At 43.2% G+C, this 20842-nt stretch overlaps 1 protein-coding gene across 10 annotated transcripts in view; it reads left to right on the top strand.

The window, feature by feature from the left end:
- The window catches only part of FBRSL1 (fibrosin like 1), a 791959-nt gene that overhangs the window by 498543 nt on the left and 272574 nt on the right, over positions 1 to 20842 (top strand). For all 10 annotated transcript variants that reach the window (XM_083476390.1, XM_083476383.1, XM_083476387.1 and 7 more), the window contains one exon: positions 13041 to 13070. In XM_083476390.1, coding sequence (XP_083332516.1) covers positions 13041 to 13070 — 30 coding nt within the window. The remainder of the gene's footprint in view (positions 1 to 13040; positions 13071 to 20842) is intronic.

Genomic DNA, 20842 nt, shown 5'->3' with positions numbered 1-20842 from the left:
TCAGGGCCTTCCTGATTAATTTATGAAGACTAAGGAAAAGAGAAGAGAAAAGGGGGCTTGGAGGGGGGGTAGGGGAATACGGAGGCCCGTTGGGAATCGACCCCTAGCTGTAGCAGATCAACTCACTTTTGTGGAATGAAAAGAGACTTTTAAATAGTGTTTTTTAAACCGTTGGCTCCTTGACCCATGGAAGTAACACAAGGAGGCAGCTTTGGGGGTGCAGAGACAATAATAGAGTCCAAGGAACTGCTTCCTGTGCAAACACTGGGCCTTTCCTTTCTCTCTTTTTCTCTCCTTTTTATTTTTTTATTGTTTTGTGGATTGGAAGATTAACGTGCTCAGTGGTAAAAGGGGAACGGTAGAAAATCCACCCTAATTTCCCTCATGTAAGACACACCGGGAGGGGGGGCGGAGAGAGAGAGAGATTTCCCTTCTCTCAGCTTGCAGGTGACAGCTGTTGGTCACTTAACAAAATGGCCTCCACAACAACACCCCCACACCCATTCACACACCTTTGGCTCAGTCTGCACCAGCCATGTTGATGCATCACTGCCTCTCAAAATTAGTTATAGCGCTCAGGGCTATCCTCAGTCGCCAAATTGCCACCACTAAGATTGAAAGAGGGGGGGGGTGAAAGAGAGCTCAGTTTATACATGTATAGTGCTTATGACCTCCCTCTCCCAGCCAAATGCTGAGAAAAGAAAGGGGGGTAGTGGTGAAGGAAGGAAATTGCTGCCCTGAGGCTCAGTCTGTTTCTTACAGCTCTACCCCTACCCCCCACCTCCGCCCTGCTCCCCCTCAGCATTCGGAAGCCAGAGCTGGTCTAGCCATGGGGAGGCCCTGGACTCATTTCATCAAGCTGTCAAAGAGCTAGTGGAGCTAAGAGGACTCTCTCCTGCCTGGGGCAAGTTCAAGTCAACATTCAATTTCCTCCCCCTTCCTTTCTTCCTTTCTATCTTCTCTCTCCCTCCCCGAGCCCCCCACCCCGCAAAAGCTCTTGGCTAGCTTCTACCCTTCTCCCTGAGCCGCAACAGCTCACAGTTTCTTGCCAGTGGGGAAAGACTCGGGGGACCTTATAAAGGACACAGTGGCAAAATTGCTGCAATAAATCAGTAGCCCTTCGACACTTGGCGGAAGCTTAATGTTTTGGCAGTTTCTTCCTTCTTTTTTTGTTTTTTTGTTTCTGTGCGTAAAGCCTCAAGTCCCATTAGTGGGCTTTTCTGTCAGCTTGGCTCATGATAAAGCTCCTTCTTCCCATCTTCTTAAGCAACACCCTGCAGACTTTAATATGGTGCCAAACCTGAGTATGTGGCAGAGGGACCCAACACCCCCTCCCATCCCTTATACACACAGAAACACACACATACACCATGCCACCATTGCTACCACCAAATCATTGTGAGGTACAGAGAGCAGGGGGCTCCATCAGCTAGGCCTCAAAGCCCTTTTAACCCCAGGACCTGTTCAGCTTTAGAAGATGCGAAATAGCAGCAGACTTTTATGAGGAAATGCATAATGCCTTTTCCATGCTGTTTTGTAAATGTAACCAGTGCTCACATACCTCTAGAGTTCCAAAAGGAACGGCCTGCAGCTCAAGCCTGCTTGAATGTTAGGGGGAAGACCCATAGCTCAGTGGTTGGAGAATGTGTTTTGCATGTTAAATCACCAACTCAATCCCCTTCATCCCCAGTTAAAAGGTTCAGGTTGCTAGGGATGGGGTAAAACTCTGCCCGAGACACTGAAGAATAGTAGCCATAGTTGCTCTGAATGGGCAGATAGGGCAGATAGTTTGAAATGATATAAGGCGGCTTCCTATGTCTTGCCACTAAAGGCTCATCACATAATCCCAGGTTTGGGGTAGCTGGGAGGGAGGAACTGCACTCCACACATGTTCAGAGACACTTGTGTTCATTTAATGGCTGCATTTTGGTACAAATCAAGGCCTATGCACTCACCTCTGGAAATAGCTTCATTGTAAGTTTGAGTCTGATGTTTCTTTTTTCGAAAATTAATCACTGTGAAATGTTACAAGAGTAGACTGAGGCATGACTCATGAGTCACTTGTGTCCTCTGGGCAGTCCAACTGTCGGTCTTGAATAAAAGGATGCCTAGGTTTTTCTTTCTTTTCTTTCTTTTTTATGTCTCTTTAGGGGGACGGTAACTATGTAGGACAGCACATGCTTTGTGTTCAAAATCCTGACATTTCCAGTAAAAAGGAGCAGGTAACAGGGCCTGCAAAAGGCCATCTTCATGAACCCTGGAAAGCAGCTTCCAGTCAGAGCAGACAGTATTGGTCTAGAATGATGAATATATAGCCTATCTAATGTAAGGCAGCTTCCTAGAACTTTCCAGTTTGCACATGCAGTGATTGTGCAGAAGCGGGAGCTATATGTAAGCAGATATTGTGTCAGGGAAAGTTGGAGAGTGTTTATGAAACTACGTAACACACTTGAACCTTGGATTCCACAGACTGAAACCTCAATTTAAACCTTGCCCAATGCCAATGCACATTTTGTCGTCTTCTGTCACTGCCATTGAAAAGGGTGGTGTCATGCCTCAGCTCTCAAACACCTTAAGTACTGGTGCAAAGGTGGGGGAGTTTGGCCCCATGTTCTCCAAATCAACCTAAGGGATGTCCTTGCTCTCTGAATTTGCTTCTAAGACTGATCAAACAAAGTGACTTTAACCTTCTTCCACACCAACCACCTAAGGATGCTTAGCCCTCACGCAACTGCTGCTTCTGACTAGAGCATTGGCCTTCCACAGTTAGGCTACATGACACCTCAGGTGGATTGCGGCAATGCCTGCATCACTGCTTCCTTATGTCCTTATAACTTGAAAACTGAGCCTGCATTTTGCTTCCTCTTATTGGCCTAGGCCGTAGGGAGTGCAATTGCACCACACACACACACCCGGGACATGTACTCAAGGGTTCCAGGTGCGTCCACAGACTAAGAGTCTCATGCTCTACTGACAGAGCTATCCTGGCTAGTTGAAAAACACTGCTCTGGAGGACATTAAGAGACATTGGGCTACAAGGATCCATGCCAAATCTGTCTATCTATCTATCTATCTATCTATCTATCTATCTAATCTACCTACCTATATCTCCAGTTTGCATATAATCATTGGGCTGTCCTCGGGCTAGTCCAATACTCAAGGGTTTGTTTAATCTCTGATTTGGTGAAGCAGTGTCTGTGCTTTTTTAGGAACAATGCAAAGCCCTGTAGTCGTTTCCGCTGGCTCCTTAATGCCTGTTAGCTACTGCTTGCTGCTGCAGGCAATGCTCCTGTTATATTGCCCCAAAGCCTGGCTCAGTGCCCCCATGGGCCTCAAGCACTGCAGCTATAGCCACCTTTGCCTCCCCCCTCCAGCTGAGAATCCGTGGCACAGTTTGAATGTATCTGCATTAAGTGGCTGTGCAAGTACCTGCCTTCCAGGCAGCCCCAAACCATTTCTGGTTTTAAATATTTAACACTGATTCTAGTAATATATGCATAAGTGAAGTATATGCCTGCTGTATATTTAAAGCAGCAAACTATATTGTTGTTTTTTACACAGTGATTCTTCCTACATGACTTTTACAATGCTTTTATTTTCTCTCTTGTACCATCTGAGAATCCTCTGTAATCTCAGACCCTGCTATATAAACGGTTTACTTTCACTGTGATATTATAGGACTGAGGACTAAGGGAATAGATCTGGACCATGAAAGAAGATGAAAAAGAGGAAATGTGGCTTTTAACAAACAAGTCTTGTCCAGTCAACTGTAGGATCAATAGCTATGCAAACTGACACCAATCCCTCTGTGTAGCTGACTGAAATACTGTACTGTAAAACCCTGATACTGTTCCCCACTACCTGAGATACATAAGTGGCAGAAGAGGAAATATATAATCCATTTAGTTTAGATTCCATTCGAATATAGTATTGGAAAATGCCAAGGTCACTTAAATAATGCAAATGGAGTCCAGAAAACAAGGCCTGATAACACTTCAGTAATGAAAGTGAATGAAAACTATGTAATTTGAGAAGAAAGGAGGAGAGAGGTTTTGTTTTGTTTTCTGGTTCAGGCCTTGTACGTAGCAGGGTGCTATTCAGCTAAACATACAAAGGAAAAACTCCCTCAGAACTACACCGCCAATCCAGACGCTTGCTACCTTTTGTGAATATCATACCACTCTGCTTGGTTGCTAAGCACCACCTCAACCCATCCCCCTTCTTGGTTAGTTGACTTTAAGATTAACAGAATAAACACCTACAAACTGTTTGATCCCTGCTGTTGCACTTCCATGATCCGTGTGGAGAGAGAAGATAGTATGGCTATTAATCTGAACAGTACAGAAATGCATCCACTCAGCATTAACCATGATTAAACAAAAAAGGCTGTTTAAAATAAGCACAGGAATGTGTTCATTTCAGTTTATTTGACCATTGACCATAACAGAACATAAAACAGAATACTAAATCATAATGCCACCAGAAATCAGGCTGTAAACAAAGAATTTGTAACCTAGCTTAGATTAACAAGGTTATTTAACGAACATGAAAATGTATTTAAGAATCATGGCAAAATATGCAAACTTCTGCAAAAGTTGCATATACTGCGTGTAATACAATATTGCTATATGTGTGCAAATGTATCTGTATAGGGTTGTAGCCAATGTTAGTCCTACTCAGAATGCACCCATTGGAAATAATAAGCATGACTAAAGTAGAACCATTGATTTTAGTGGGTCATCTTTGAGTATAACTGTAGTTGGATGCAACCAATAGAGCCTCTTTCACAGTAGCGGATGACATGGCGTAGCAGGAGGGCTCACCTGACCACCTAACACTAAGTCATCTGCTCCTTACTCTGATTGTGGGTGGAGTGAAGCAGCAGGGATTTTGGCATGGTCCAAATGCACCCAACAGGTGTGGCAGATTGGCTCAAGTGGTGTGCTTGCATTGTGGCGACCTTTTTTGCCACATCATCCCTCTCCTTCCCAATAATAAGCCGCTTCTCAGCTGTCCAGAGGTCAGGTGAGTGCTTGCCATGCCTTCAGAGGCTGCCCTTATGATTATCCAGTGACCTCCCAGTATGCCCTATATTATAACCCCCAACAAGAGGCCAGTCTAAGAGACTGTTTTGGATTACTACCATCTCCAGCTTTCTAAACATTTGCTACTAATTCTTGCATTGTTGTAGAACGTTGTTTGCTCCACACAACTTTGGAAGATGTTTCAACTATCATGTTTATTGCTCTCTACAGTAAGGAAAAGCTTTTGAGGTCATCTAGATTCAGGCAAAGTTACATTTTTGTCACTTGATAACGGCAGTATTCATATGGCTGCTGAGTATATTATTTTATAATTTCTATTTTTAAAACTGCTGGTTTTCTTTATATTGGGGGGATTATGACAGTTCAAGCAGCTTGAAATTGGTTTACTTTTTCCTCTTAGGGAAACAGTACCTTCAGACTGTGGTTTTTTTCTGGGGGTATGCAGGGGTACGTATACCCCTAAACATTTTGTGAATCTTAAGTTTGGCCTCATCGAGGGGCAATATTTCAATATGTGTAGGAAAATGAGAGTACCCCTAAACATTATTTTTTAGAAAAAAGCACTGCCTTTAGACATTGTTGCTTATAAATCAAGAAGGTCAGTGCAACTTCTTGAAAATCAGAAACATTTAATAATTAAGGTTTAAATGAGGTCCAAATCAAGGCCTTTCTTGATTTTCAAGGACACTTGGGAACTCTAATACGGGAGTCTCTCTTTCTCTGTGTCTCGCCCCTAGAAAGATCAGCCTTGCCTTCACTTCCAGTGCACACTTGGCAACAACCAGCTCGTTGATAGCAGATCAAGCAAACTCCAGAAAGTATTGTTTGTTTGGGATTTCATTTTTTAAAAGCTTACTTGCCACTAGCAAGATTCAGGCTTAAACCTGCCTCTGTCCCCAAACTGTTTTTACAAAAAAAAGAAGAAAAAAAGTGGGGCAATTAGGATCTCCTTTGCAAACATTCTTGGTGGAATTAAGAGGCAATTGGCACAACTCTGCCAGTAATCCCTTTACAAGCCTTTATGAACACAACACAATAGGCTGTTTACAGATTTACTTATAGACCTGGCGTGTTAACAGGCCTGTAGGAAAATTCAGGTAATTGAGGCTTTTGTCTTTAAATGAGCCCCCATAGCTGTCAGCAGTTGCCATTCCTCACATTTCTTTAACTGTGTATTTTGACAAGGGCTTTTGTCCCATTGACAACAGCTGCGTGGGAGGTGAAGATGTGGAGAGCTTTCTCTTCTCTCTCCACCCTTTAAATTCCTTCATGGCTCACATTCTGTAAGAAAAGCTTCTTGCATGGCTTAAACCAGCAAACTTTCGCCTTGGTTTTTGTTTCCCCACTCTTCTGAATGTGCTGCTTCTCTGGTTTTCCAGATAATAGTTGCACAGCAGGATGACTCAGAACCAATTTATTTCTGGGGCTTGGGTTCTCATGAATTACACACACTCAGAACGTATTGGGCACCAGCAATATATTAATATTGTTTATTATTATTATTTATTAAATTTGTATACTTCCCTGTAGCCACAGGTCTCACCTAGTTTACCCCTTTAATGTGTGTGTGTCTTCAAATATTCTCTCCTATTCCACGTTCAAAAATTCTTACCATTACTGCAAGAGTTTTTGATGATACAGTGGCAACTTCAGTAGTCCCAGCAGATCTACCTGTAAGATACTTGTTTGCACACATCACAATAAGCTAAACTGTAGTTTATTAAAACTATGTCGATGTGCTGGTTCTTGGGGAGTAGTCTGTGCGCACTTTGTTCTTCCCAGTTTCTTTTAGCACAGTGTGGCCTGGCAGCTAAGCAAACACAGTATATATGTATATATATTCCATTCCCTTTCCCCCAGCTGCAAGATGTCTATGACAAAAGTGTCTCTCACCAAATGGAAACAAACTGTGGGAAAGACTATGACTTGAATGGTGAGAAAATAGATGTACCTTTCCCTGTTTATCTGTTTGCTTTGTAACACAAAAACCTTAATAAAAACTAATTAAGTGTGTGTGTGTGTGTGTGTAGGGAGAGAGAGATAAAAAAATTAAAAGTTGTGTGTGTGTGTAAATTGAAAGTGCACAGGGTAAAATAAGACATGAAAAGGGGGGAGAAAAAGAAAAATACATAATACCCATATGCAATACAAAAGAACCTTATAAATATTGCAAGATTGTTATTGTAATTATCCTACAGTTAATGTAATACAGTGTTTATAAAAATGAATTCCAAATATTTCTTAAAAATTTCCATGGCAAGTCTATGTTTACATGTGATTTGTTCCTGTGTTGCAAATTCGTACGTATCTTCTATCGATTCCAGGGGTTGGCAACCTGCAGGCCATGGGCCACAAGTGGCGCACGGGGTCATTTAAACGGCCCACAAGCCACCCCCAGACTGAGCCGTCTGCTTGACAAGTCCCTGTGTGCTGTGCTAAACCAGCACAGTGCAAAGCGGGGACTCACTTCTGCGGCGCCGGAAATCGCGTCTGCACAGACGTGATCTGGCCCACGGGGCAATCTCTGCGGGAGTGAACCGGCCCAGGCATGGTAAACCTTGCTGACCCCTGATCTATTCATTAAAGGGAGCTGCATTTTAATTTTTTCCAGTTCATCAATACCTGTCCGTTTGCCATAGTAGAGGCATGGAGAGTCCACTCATATTGTCCCTTTCTTAGGTTCCAAGTATTGGGTATATACGGTAATTCAGAAGGATATTTTCCTCAGCAAATTTAAGATTATTCCATACAGTCGCATTGATTGTCTCTATTACCCTCTGCCAAAAATTTACCAATGTAGGACATTGTAAGAACATGTGTTTTAAAGAACTGTTGTCCCTGTTACGTCTTCAGCAGCTAGATGTCTTAGATAGCCCTTCCATAAATAAGCGTAATGTAGTCCAGTAAGTTCTAAATATTATTTTTTGCTGTATAAGTCTTAGTTTTGCCCACAGAGCAAAACTTGGGTACAGATTGTAATTAAGTAGGAGAACTAGGGAGAAGCGGCTGATTTGCATGGTTCCAATAAGCGATAGTACAGTGGTACCTCAGGGACGCGGGTGGCGCTGTGGTCCAAAGGCCTAGGGCTTGCCAATCGGAAGGTCGGCCGTTCGAATCCCCACGACAGGGTGAGCTGCCATTGTTTGGTCCCAGCTCCTGCCTACCTAGCACTTCGAAAGCACGTCAAGTGCAAGTAGATAGATAGGTATTGCTCCGGTGGGAAGGTAAATGGCGTTTCCATGCGCTGCTCTGGTTTGCCAGAAGCGACTTAGTCATGCTGGCCACATGACCCGGAAGCTGTCTGCGGACAAACGCCAGCTCCCTCGGCCTATAAAGCAAGATGAGAGTGCAACCCTAGAGTCGTCCGCGACTGGACCTAAGGGTCAAGGGTACCTTTACCTTTACTGCAAAGCAGGCCCAAAGCAACAGTGTGTTGTGGCATCTTAAAGACTCATGGATTTGCTATGGTATAAAACTTTCATGGATTCCAGCCCACTTCATCACTTCGAGTTCACCTTGTGTCCACAGAAATTCATGGCGTAACAAATGTGTTCGCCTTTAAGGTGCTACAAAAACCCTCATTGCTTTTGGTGCAAGAGACTAAGACAGCTACTCCTGGAGAATTTTACAGTAAAAGTTGTCTCTTATTAATTATATGTGCTGGTGGAATATACATTTCAATACTAATACTAATAATATACCCATAAATAATTCCTGGGTATCAATAGTTTAGATACATCTTGTTTTAAATGTGTGTCAGAAGTTAAATGGTACATTTGTTGTTGTCCCCAGAATGCATCTAAACTGACACATCCATTTAGAGGGGACTGTTCAAGAAGAGGGAAGAAAAAAGTTCTATTTCCTTGGCAAGCAATGTATGTCCTTAAAAAAAAAAAACCACGCAAAAACCCTTCTTCAAAGGATTATGGGATAGCTTCCCATAGTTCAGTGAGGCGGGAAAACAAATCAAAGGAAATCCAGGACTAATCACTCGTGCCCAGAAAATTTAGTCTGCAAACAACACAGAAATTATCTGCTTAATCCAGAAGCAGATCAAATCCCTGTTAGTCTTGCATTAAAAACTGTACATGAATGTACTTAGACAGTACCACATGTGTGAACCAGACCACAAATTTCCCTTTTACTCCTGCTGAGGAATGCTCTAGATCTTTTTTCATTCTTTTTTAAAGGAATATCAATCATAAGAATGGTTAACAAAGAACATGTTAAAGTATAACATGTACATTGTTAACCATTCTTCTGATTTGTGTCAATTAAAAAAAGATCTGTAAGGTGAACCTACTTATGCTATTGTAAATATTGCTATTATTAATGTGTGTTCTGTGTTTGTTTGCTCTTCGTTGCATTAAAGAGTTGCAGCCATACGGTATTTTCTTCTTATTATTTTTTTCCTTAATATTTTTAGTCTTCTAAATGTCTTACATCAGGTATGGGGAAACCTTTTCATTCCAGGGGCCACATTTTCTTCTGGGCAACCTTTTGGGAGCCACCTGCAGGTCAATGTGAGGCAAATATGAGCAGAACAATTAATGTCCATCTTACCTTTGTTTCTACACACACTCATGCATCCTTCTCTGTCCTCCATCGAGGGAAGCAAGTATTATAGAATCATAGAATTGTAGAGTTGGAAGTGTCATCTAGTCCAATGTCCTACAAGACAAAGCAAGACCCGTGAGGGGTGTGGCCTGGGGAAAGAGGATGTAGCCTAGAGAGGAAATGTGACCTGGAGAGACTTGAAAATTCACTTATCCAAATGAGAGGAATTAGTACCCAAACCTTGCTATACACATTGCAGATTCAGATATTCGAACAACAAGCGTTTTTTACTTCATTGTTTACTTTTTGCTGGTTGGCTGAGGAATTGAGAGGGAACAATAGGACCAGGGCTGTCTTAAGCATATGCGGCACTGGGGTGCAAAGATCCGCCCGGCAGCCCACCCCCAGGTTGCCCAGTCCCAGGTGTGCAGGAGGGTGGAGGCAGCTGGCCCCCTCAGCATCTTGCTGGCTCGGTCGCCCCCAAACTCACGGCACAGAGCCGCCCACAGCAGAAGAGCCCACTGTGGCGCTCCAATCAACGGGCGGGCTCTTCCTCGAACTCAACTCTCAGGCCCCGGACTCTCGGCCTGGCACCCCTGAGAGCCTGGCATCTGAGTGTCCCGCACCCCTAGCACCTATGGGTAAGATGGCACTGAATAGGACAAATCAAATAGCAGTTTTCCTGGGTTTTCTGGGGGGCATGATAAGCTGGGGGGGGGGGTCCAACATTTTGTGGTAGGAATGCATTAGAAAATTCCCCATAGGAATCAGTAGAAATCGTTGACTTGTTATGCAAACGCTCACCTAACAAACTCTTTCCATAGAACTCATTGTGTTTGGATAAGAACAACAGTAATGAACATTTGATGTCCTTTCTGGATACTCAGAATTAGCTGCCTGAGGCAGCTGCCTCACATGCCTTCAGAAAAACCGGGAAGTGGAAATGGCATACAAATAACTGCTCCTAGGTTTTAGAGGTCTTTCTGTCCATTTTGATAGAAGCAGACGTCTAGTATCCCTCAGAGGAAGAACCAGTGTAAGATGCCAAAGATCAAATCTCTTTCCCACTGGTTGCTAGTGCTTTGACCGCAAAATCCAAAGTCAACTAATTCATATCCTCTGTCTAAAATAATGTAACTTGAGAAGCAGCCCTTGGTGGGCAACTGACAAAATGTGCCATAATATATTTTCCAGGGAAGATGAGATTCCCTGTTTTAATGTAGAAACCACCCCCCTGCTGCTTTTGAGGTCATTTTCTGCCCATAGAGAAGGCTGCAATAGCTTCATTTGTACTTTGCAATGGTAATGTTTTCTCATCTCCAGCCAGTGAGATCTATGCATCCCTAAACATTCCAAGGTGTCATTATCCTGCCATATGTACAGCTGAAAATAGAACTATTCCATTTTCAAAGCCAGCAAGTGTGTCCAATGTAAAACGACTGCCACCCCTTCTCCTTCTTGACTTTATGGGTTTTTTCCCATCTAGAAAATGTTTTAAGAACTTTAGTCTCCTAAGATTTTAAGCACAGGAGAGCAACTGTACTACAAATTGATAAACTTGAGACCAGGTTACTTAAGGAACTGCATTGCTCCATATATCCTTGCCAGGGGTGGAGGAAGGGGAGTGCAGTGGGTGCGGGCCACCCTGGGTGTCACCAGTGAGGGGGGTGACAAAATACCGGGCGGCACTCACCGTGGGGCCTGCAGCACACCTGAGCCACGCTTCTCTCCTGGGAGTGACGCAGTGGCTTGGGCGCTCACAGGCTCCACACTGCCCCAAATGGTCCACCCACTGCCTCCCCCCCAGCTGTAGGGTGGCTGAGTGGGAGGAGGCAGGCAGACTCTGGAGGCCCCCGCAGTGCACCCCGCTTTTGCCCTGCCCCTGGGCGTGCCACTTCCTCTGCTGCTGTCCTTGCCAGCAACTGTGCTCCTTAGCTCTAGGGGACTGCTGGGAGGGGAGTATTGCATGCCCCACAGTCTTAAGTCTTTTGTATTTTATATCACTTCAAGAACGGAATGAATAAAGATAGCTCTTTCCCAGTAGAATCACATTGAAGTGGGCAACGCTTTCTTTCTGTTGAGGGTTTCATTCCCTCAAAGGCATTGGATAGAAATCATACAGCCAGCATTTTTAGTAAGCTTTCTACTATGATCCCAACAGAGGCGGATTTATGGAAGTGTGACCAGTTCGGTCACCCTGGGGGGGGGGGAGCCTTGGGTGCGCTGCGGGGGGCGCAACAACCACAGTATGTTGTAGAATGGAAGGCAAGAGATGAGGGCACCAAATTTTAGCATCACATAGGATGTCATTGAACTTTGAGACCCCAAGGTCGTCCACTGATCCCAAACCTGAACAGTAACAGCCAAATTAGGTTCCCCATGTCCCCAAGTCAATATATATGTATTTTGGATTCTGTGTCCCAATGTACCCGTCTAGACATTGAATCAATATAGTAAAGTCCCAAATGGACTGTGAGGAGGATCTGTAGAAGAATGTCTCCAAATTGGCTAACTAGTCAACAGAACAGCAGATAAGAGTCAATGTTTATGTCCCAATTTGCCCTTACAGACATTGAGACGCTTCTGCCATTCTGTTGCCTAGGCAGCCAGTTTGGAAAAATCCTTTTTGAGATCCTCACAGTCAACTCAGGACTTCACTGTCCTTAATAAATTGGGTCATCTGCACAGTTTGCTACTGCAAGCTATGGTATTCATCTCTAAATTCCAATAATTTATGAACAAATTAAATTGTCCTGATCTCAATACAGATTCTTAGGAATGAACCTCACTGGGTGTTAAAGCCTGCTCTCAGAACAGTTTCCAATACATAGGAGGAACATTTGCCTTCATATGCCATGACTGATATGCTAGGAACTTTTAGTGAAGGACTTCATCAAATGGCCTTTTACCCAGCCCAAAATATCTCACTTTTCCAAATGCTCAGGGCAGCTAATGCCTATCTACTGGGATGTTTGTGTATTTATCAAATTTAAAATAGCATTATTTGGATATGTTATTTTAGTTCATGTTAACATGCTGAGATTATTTATTTCAATGTTAAAATAGGGAATACATTTTCAAAGGGAAATGATGCGATTTGCCAGGGAAATTCAAAATTCTGGTTCTATTGTCATAATAAAAATGGAGGGAGTCTGTGACATTTTTTATTGATATTACCTTGTGTTTCTTTCATACAGATAAGTTTATTATTATTATTAATTTCATAAAATTTGCACACCTCATTATCTACATGCTTACCAATACTCTCAAAGAATTCTAAAATTGAAATAAATGTGATTATCGCAGTGCCTTCTAATTGTGCTACGTATCTTATGAGGCCCTTAGTGCTAAGAAGGCTTTGAGTTGTATACGTTGATGTGTATAATTTCTGCATCTTTTCATAACAGAGTCTTCTATTTCTTTCTTTTTAATTTACAGTGTGACAGTGAGAGTGACATTGACGATAAGGTAAGTCCAAATGTCCTTTCCTTTTTGTTTTGACTCTACTGTCTTCCTGAAGCTTGGAAACTCTTTTTCCAGGAAAGTAAGAGGAAACTACAAAAAAAAAATTCCTATCTGCTTTTATGCCAGATTTTAGAAATAGTGATTGCTAAACCTCAAATGCCTTGGGTCACTATACAAGATGTCTTTTCCCTTGGGCTTTACTATGTACATAAAATAGGGTTTGTTGTTGCTAACATGACGACCTTCTTTGATTAATGTGCTCTGATTGGAAGAGCACTCAAGACTGCAGTAGCATTCCTATCATGTTATTTTGGAGGAAGACTTCCCTCAGTAACTGCTTGAAAGGCAATATTTTATTTATAATGACTTTTGAATATGTCAGTTTTCATAATGGGTTTCGAAGATGGACAACCAGTAACCCGTCTTTGCAGATGATGTTGTAACTGTCAAGGTATATTTTGGCTTCATGCATACATATTTATCATGCAGCAAAGATTTTTTTACCCCTGACCCTTTTGCTTGATACTCGCATTAGTCATTGGGAGATTATAGTCAGATGTTTGGGATGGGGAGAGATGAATGTATGGGTTCTTGTTTAAACCCAGTGACCTCCACTGACCTAAAAATGTCCCACCTATAGAAGAGGCAAGTTTAATTAACATCACTAAACTCTGAAGCACTCCCACTGACTGCAGTGAGACCACTATGAGACTATGTTGAATTCCATTGTGAGCTTCACACTGATATTGTGTTAAAAGAAAAAATTATTGCCTGTAAATAACCTTCAAGTTCATCAGATATTAGTCTCAGGCCATGCTGACATTTACAGCTGCCTTGGTTCTGTCTTTGAGTGGGCTGAAGTTTTTACTGCAATTTTTGAAGAATACAATTAAAGTAACATTCAGACAAAAAGGGAGTGTTAAAATATGGAAATTGTTTTGGCCATATAAATTAGAAATACAAATATATTGAGTTGTCATAACTCTCAAGAAATGTTGATCAAATGTTTTCATATCTATCTTCTTTGCACTCACATCAATACATTTCCAGTTCAGATAAAGACAGGAACTACAAATTGTTTGTTAAATGCTTTTATTTAATTAAAATGTTTCTCTCCCGCTCTTCACTGCAAAAATAATTCCAGGGTGGGGAACAATAACATATATACAAACAGCATAAGTGACAGCATAATACAGGTTAAAACAAGGCAAATGAATTATAAATGAATCCAGGAAACACCAGATCAGACATAACCAAGTCTTTACCTAGCACCAGAAGTTGAATAGCAATGCCACCCTTTGTATCTTAGAAGGGAGTTCTAGAGCTGAGATGCTGCCACTAAGAAGGTGTTGCACGGAAGGTACCATATTCCCCCTCCAGTGTTGAAGCACTGTACATTTGGCTGGGTGTCATGCATGTATATTTGGTAGTAAATTCTCAAAAAGCAGGAAGATTAACCCCAAGAGGGGCTTGCAGTTGGGCAGCTCCACACCATTTGGCTAAGGTACCCAGTTTCTGCCATGCATCACTAATGTCTTGGGATGGAGATAATTTGCTATGGAACCTCTTTGGCATCCAAAAAAGTCCAGAACGATATAGTCGTTGAATGAGGCACAGTCTCAGGGTAGTGGAGGACGTTTTCATAAACAAGAGTGCTGTGAACTGCTGCTTGGGTAGAACGGGTCCTACCTTTTACAATAATGTATCAGCCCCTCACTTGGTCATAGCACAGATACCAATATAACAGAGTGTCATTTGTCAAGTCCCTTCCATAGAAGCTTCAACATTCATCTCTCCAATAGACAAAAACAGAGAAGATTCTTGTAGAACAGGGGTCGGCAACCTAAGGCCCATGGAGGCCATTTAACCATGGAGGCCCATGGAGGCCATTTAACCAGCCTACAAGACGCCCCTGAACTGAGCCGCCCATTCGGTGAGTCCCTGCGTGCTTGGTGATTCTTTTCTGCGGCTCCGGAAATAGCTTCTGTGCATACCCAGATGCCAGAAATTGCGTCTGTACCTGCCCAGACGCCGAAAATTGCTTTTGAACAGACACAATTTTTGGCATCTGGGCATGCGCAGAAGCGATTTCCAGCGTTGCACTACATCGGTCCAGCCCACAGATGATCTCTGCAGGAGTGATCCGGCCCATGCCCGATAAGCCTTGCCGACCCCTGTTGTTGAAGCTTGAATGCTAACAGATTTACTTCATGATCTAGGGCCCACTTTATCAGAGGCAAGAAGTATTATTTGAAGGAGGAGGCTCGAGTCCTCCAAAGTTTACGCTACAATAAATATTTTGGTCTCCAATGCAAGATTTAAAGTATTTAAAAGACAGTGGAACCTTGGTTCTTGAACGGCTTAGTTGACAAACAAATCGAAACCCGAACGCCGCAAACCCGGAAATGAATGCTTTGGTTTGCGAACTTTTTTCAGAAGCCGAACGTCCAATGCGGCTGCCGGCTATTGTTTCCGGAGTGCCTGCACCAATCGGAAGCCATGCCTTGGTTTCTAAACATTTTGGAAATCTAACGGACTTCTGGAATGGATTAAGTTCAAGAACCAAGGTTCCATTGTAAATGAAAAATATTATTTGGAAAAACCCAGCTTTGGTGGTTGGTTTTCAGTTAAACTAGGAATGGGCAAACTGGGATCCATGATTCTGTAAGTCTCATCATCCTTTAGAATTCCACTTTCTCATCTTACAAAGACTGGGTGAATTCCAGAAAAAGTTGGGCTGACTTAAGTCACAGAAAGGTTCTTAAACTCATAGTTAAACCCTTTTGATTTCAAATTTCCTTTGACATGTTCCCCATCTCACTAGCTATCAGTGTTGCAGATATCATTTTGAATGGTGCGATAGTGGAAGCTTTGTGCAACCCTCACTGCTGAACAAGATATCCACCTCATAATAATAATAATAATAATAATAATAATAATAATAATAATAATAATAATAAAGTTTTATTTAAAAAATCAAATTATAAAACTAACAGAGAGATGCAGAAAATCTGCACATTTCCAAATTTAGAATTGGGTTGTCATTTGGCTTACAGAGTTATAAAGTGTTTCTGTTTGACCTCTGCTAAAACCACAGGAGGTAAAAAATACCACAAATGCAGGAAGATACCTGGGAAGCCTACACTAATAAAGCAGATTTCCCCCATCTGTTCAAAATCAGGAAAATGTATTTTGCCTTTCATCCTTTCACTGCCTTCTTTTAAAAGTCTTGCTGCATGTTTAAAGTTGCCCCAGATGAAATCACAGATGTGTTTTGACACATAAGCCATAAGAGAGAGGTCTGGATTAAGCAACAACAGCTTGTATTATGGTGTGTGTTGATATTTTTTCGGTTGCCACAGTCAAGTAGCTGAGGCCAAAAGGGGAAGAGGGACTGATGAGGCTGAGTCTACCTGGTGCAAGTGCAACCATTTTACGCCAGTGTGAAGAGCTGTAGTGGCCTGTGCTAGCATAAATCCATCACATTATTGGCACGTCCAGTGTCTGCAGTGGGCAGAAAACACTGCCATCCCCTATTTATCTCCCAGCAGTGGTGCCTGAACTCTCCCCTTATTTGGTTTGCATATATGGTATGCTAGCTTTTGTGTTAAAATTTCCTAATCTGTTGGCAGCTAAGCTCCACACAGCTTGGTGCCTGTTCTCACATCAACTGTAGCGGTCAGACGGTGGAATGATGGGTGCTTACCTGTAGTAGAAGTCGCTCCTGCTTACTGAGAAGGAGAGCAAGAGGACAAGGTGGGGAGAGATCCACTCTGTGCAAATGCACCAGTAGAAGAAGCACAGCATTGGTTGCCTCTACCATCTGAAGTGAAGTGGGTGTTGGGCAGAGAAAGGGTCTCCACAGTGATGGCCCCTTGGGAGCAGAGCGCCTTCTTTCAAAGGGCTGCCCACTTTGTTATACTTAAGGTTTATTTTCCCAGGCTCTCAAATATTTGAGCTGTGGCCGCTTGATCTGCAGCTTTTTACCTGTTTGTTTTGGTGTTTGGATTGCTTGAGCGTTATTGCGTGGCTCTATGGAGTGAACTGACTCTGGGAGCCTGTGGCTGAAGGAGAGTATAGAAATGTCTAAAATAAATACACAGAAAGTTTCTCATAATTTAATTAAGAAGACATCGTGAAAGAACAAATGTACACAGCAGTATCAACAAGCGATGAAGTCTAAATAAACAGACGGATAAAAGCAGCAGCCAGCACCAATCACCCATTAAAAGCCTTGGAGAATGAAAGGATCTTAACCTGTCATCTAAATGATAAGTGTTGGTGCCTGCCAAAATTTGTAGCTGCTGCTTGGTAGAGATGGCCAGGAACTTGCTGTGCCACACAAGTAGCTGTTCTCTGCCAGAGCTAAGTTCTTCTGTGAAATGCATTCTCCCCCCCCCCCCTTTTACGTCTCTCCATATTATTCTTTGCCGTGTATATTTTAGGTTTCTGTCTGCCCCGTCTAGATTCCTGATAACAGAGGGTAGTGTTACATGGCTGAACATGGTGAGACTCAATTCCCTCATATTATTTCCGACGCAGAATCACAGTATTTCTCGCATTTCCCCAATCAAAGAAGGCAAAAAAGCAATCATTTAGAAAAACTACTTGAAAGATCTGCCAGTCAATGCTCAGATGAAGTTGTAAGTGACATGTAGTTTTAGTATACAGCTATGCTATTAATGATTATCTAAATTACACTGGGTAGGCCTGGCTAGCAGCATTACATCTGAGACTGACGTTTGTTAGATTAGGTTTGACTTCACCTTGTAGTGAAGAAATTGAAATCTGAACAACATTGATTAGCTTTCAGAATGTGGGATCTGAGGTTACCTTCAGAGGAAGCTGCATTGCGTATGGCTTGTAACCTAACTGTCCTTCTCAGAAAAGGAAGAATATTATATCATTCTGTACAGATGATATTTGAGAGCAGGGTGGGGGGTGGAGATGGCCGTCACGCTTCATTTCAACTTATGGACTAACCAACGAGCCTTTGCACACACAAAAATGAAGAAATGAAGAGAGAATGCCTCTGTGTCTTTTCTCTGTATTGCTTTCTTGATCTGTAAAGACAAAAAGCAAGGCATCAGTTTCTTTAACTAGGTCTCTGCCTCTAAAAAGGACTATATTCCATGATAGAAAAGACAAATGCATGCATCACATCACTGTAAGTAGAGGTCTGAGCCTTTGCCTAAGTTCCTGGATGCAGCAGTGTTTTGGCAGGTGATGCTGGATTGTTGCCTCATGTGCACCTGCCCTAGGCCACATACTGTGGGATGCAGGGTGCCCATGTGCCCTGGAGACCTTAGAAAATAATGTTCTCTAAAGCCTGGTGTTTACAGAGGCTTGGAGACTGATGTCTCGGGTCCCATTCATGCCTACAGCCCAACCAAACCTTGGTCCTCCCCCCCCCCCCAGAGTGTCCTTTAACTTTTTCTTAATCCAGTTTAATATGGGATGGGATGAAAGAGTTCACAAGTACTCATACTACTACAATACCAGCTGGGATCAGAGACCGGGCCCATAATTGCAGTATTAAAATTTTGTTCCAAATGACTGTCAGTGACAAATCTGCTCGACAGATCTTCTATCTTGCATTCAGTGTGCCCACCTTTTCTTGTTTAAAACAAAGGGAAATGTCAGGGAACTGCCATTGGCTCAGAGGCAAGAAACAGAAGGGCAGTTGTGTTACAGGGAGCCTCCGAAAATCTTGCGAAGCAGTTCCTCTTCCGGGGAGGAAGAAAGCCCCACCTCCAACGGGGAAGAGGTGCAAGGATCAGAGGATGCTGGTGGAAGCCTTAACACAGCTCCTGGGCAAGCCAGCTCCTGGGCAAGCCAGACAGGAGGGAAACATGCCCTTGCCATCACCCATCCTGTAGAAGGCGCAAAGAGGGAAGGAGAAGGCAGGGGGTAACGAAACTCTTATGTTGGGGGAGGTCCAAAAGACAACCACTCCCGGATTCTGCTAGCGATTGAGCCAGACATGAGCTTTGGGGCTCTTCACTGTAAATAGTTTGCACCAAAATAAAGCCTGTAAAAGACAGCTTGGAGTCCTGCCTGGTTACTCTCGAGCAACCGCAACAGCCATCTGACAGAAAAGGAGGGAGAGCTTTATTGATTTTGAGAGAAGGTGTTTAGCAGAATCTGGAGGTGCTTTTGTTTTGTTTCCTAGAGCAGAGGTTTTCAGCCTTTTTGAGTCCATGGCTTCCTTAACCAACTACATTATTTCTGCAGCACCCCTCTGAGGCTCAGGAGCCCAGTTTTGTCACCCTTTGCCTGCAGAGCTGGCAGCCTCTCACCCTTGTTTGAATACCCTCCCTTGCGGAGTGTTCCCTCAGCCTCTTCTCTTCTCCCCTCTCTTTGGGAGTCCTCCAGGCAGCTGCTGATGCCATCCCTGGTCTCTGAGCTGCCCCCGCTCCACCCCAAAGAGAGGAGCCTCCCAGAGGCACCATTTGCCTACGGAGGTTATAGTCGGGGTGCTGCAATAAACAGCTGTGCAAACCTTTGGGAGGCAGAGACGGAAGAGGACATCAGAGGAGGGAGGGAAGGAAAGAGGGACAGAAGCCAATGTTGCCTGCGCCACCCCTAACCACCATTCAAGGCACCCCAGGGTGCCACGGCACACTGATTGAAAACCACTATCCTAGACCATCTAGGACAGCTTTGCATGGGGCTGTAGCTCAGTAGTAGAGCAGCTGCTTTGCATGCAGAAAGGCCAGGGAGTGCTCCCTGCCTGAAACCCTGGAAATCTGCTGCCTCTCAGCGTACACAACACCGAGATAGATGAACAATAGGAAAGAGCCTCCTATGGCTTCCCTCCGTCCCTCCCTTGTTTTTGCTTTGCTTTTCATTTGCCTCAGAGGGGGAAAAGACAGGGACTCCCGGTTTGTCCGGAGATCTTCTGCAGCACGTAGCGGTGATGGTGGCATTGCTCTGACGGCCCATAAACATTGCTACTGAAAATATATACTTCCTTTACTAGCTACAACAGCATTAACAGACAGCAATTACCCTTCATTTTCAGGAACTATAAAGTCTCCATTAATTCAAGATTTATGTAGTTATAGCATTTAGCACAGGAATAACACCACAGAGAATTGGTTTATACACATGTAATGAGAGAGCTTATGGCATACTTTAGTGAACATTAACATAATAGAGTAATATAAACCATCAACAGTTCCTCTTATTGTCTCTTACCTGCTTTAGCGTTCAGATGAAAAGAGGCGAGCAGCTTGGTAATGTGCTCCCGCTAAATGGCATTCTGCGAAAAGCCAAAAGTCAAGTTGCGTAAAACAAGGGAATGACTAATTCCTTCTCATCATTATTCCAAAATGTTGCTGAGACTTTTGCTAATAACAATGTTTGGAGCAGTATTAAGTATAAAATGTGGGATGTGGGGCGGTGGGGGGGGGGAGGGAGAACCTATTACCTTCCCTCAAAGTAATTCAACATTCGTGCTCTTTCATTCTTGGGCTCCCAACTGCTGCGAGTGAAATTATGGGTTGTCATTTTAATTGTATGGACCCAGAGCGTAAGCGAGCTCTACAAATCAAGGGTTAGATATCAGGCATTTCTTCATTTACTAAATAAGACACTGAGGAAGGAGGGGTAGGGGTGCAAATGGCATTGCACTTCTAAGTTAATTAAACGTTCGCTGCATATTTATGCTGTGGTTTGATTTTGTGTTACAATGGTGGCAGGAAAAAGCTTAAAACCTCAAGTAGCTAAGACCTGGAGCTGAAACGAAAAGGGGTGGGGTTCTGTGTGCACCT

The sequence above is a fragment of the Podarcis liolepis genome (assembly GCF_965112155.1).
Source record: "Podarcis liolepis genome assembly, chromosome: 15".
Classification (NCBI taxonomy): domain Eukaryota; kingdom Metazoa; phylum Chordata; class Lepidosauria; order Squamata; family Lacertidae; genus Podarcis; species Podarcis liolepis.
Note: the sequence above shows the minus strand (reverse complement) of the source record. Positions and strands in the feature narration are given on the sequence as shown.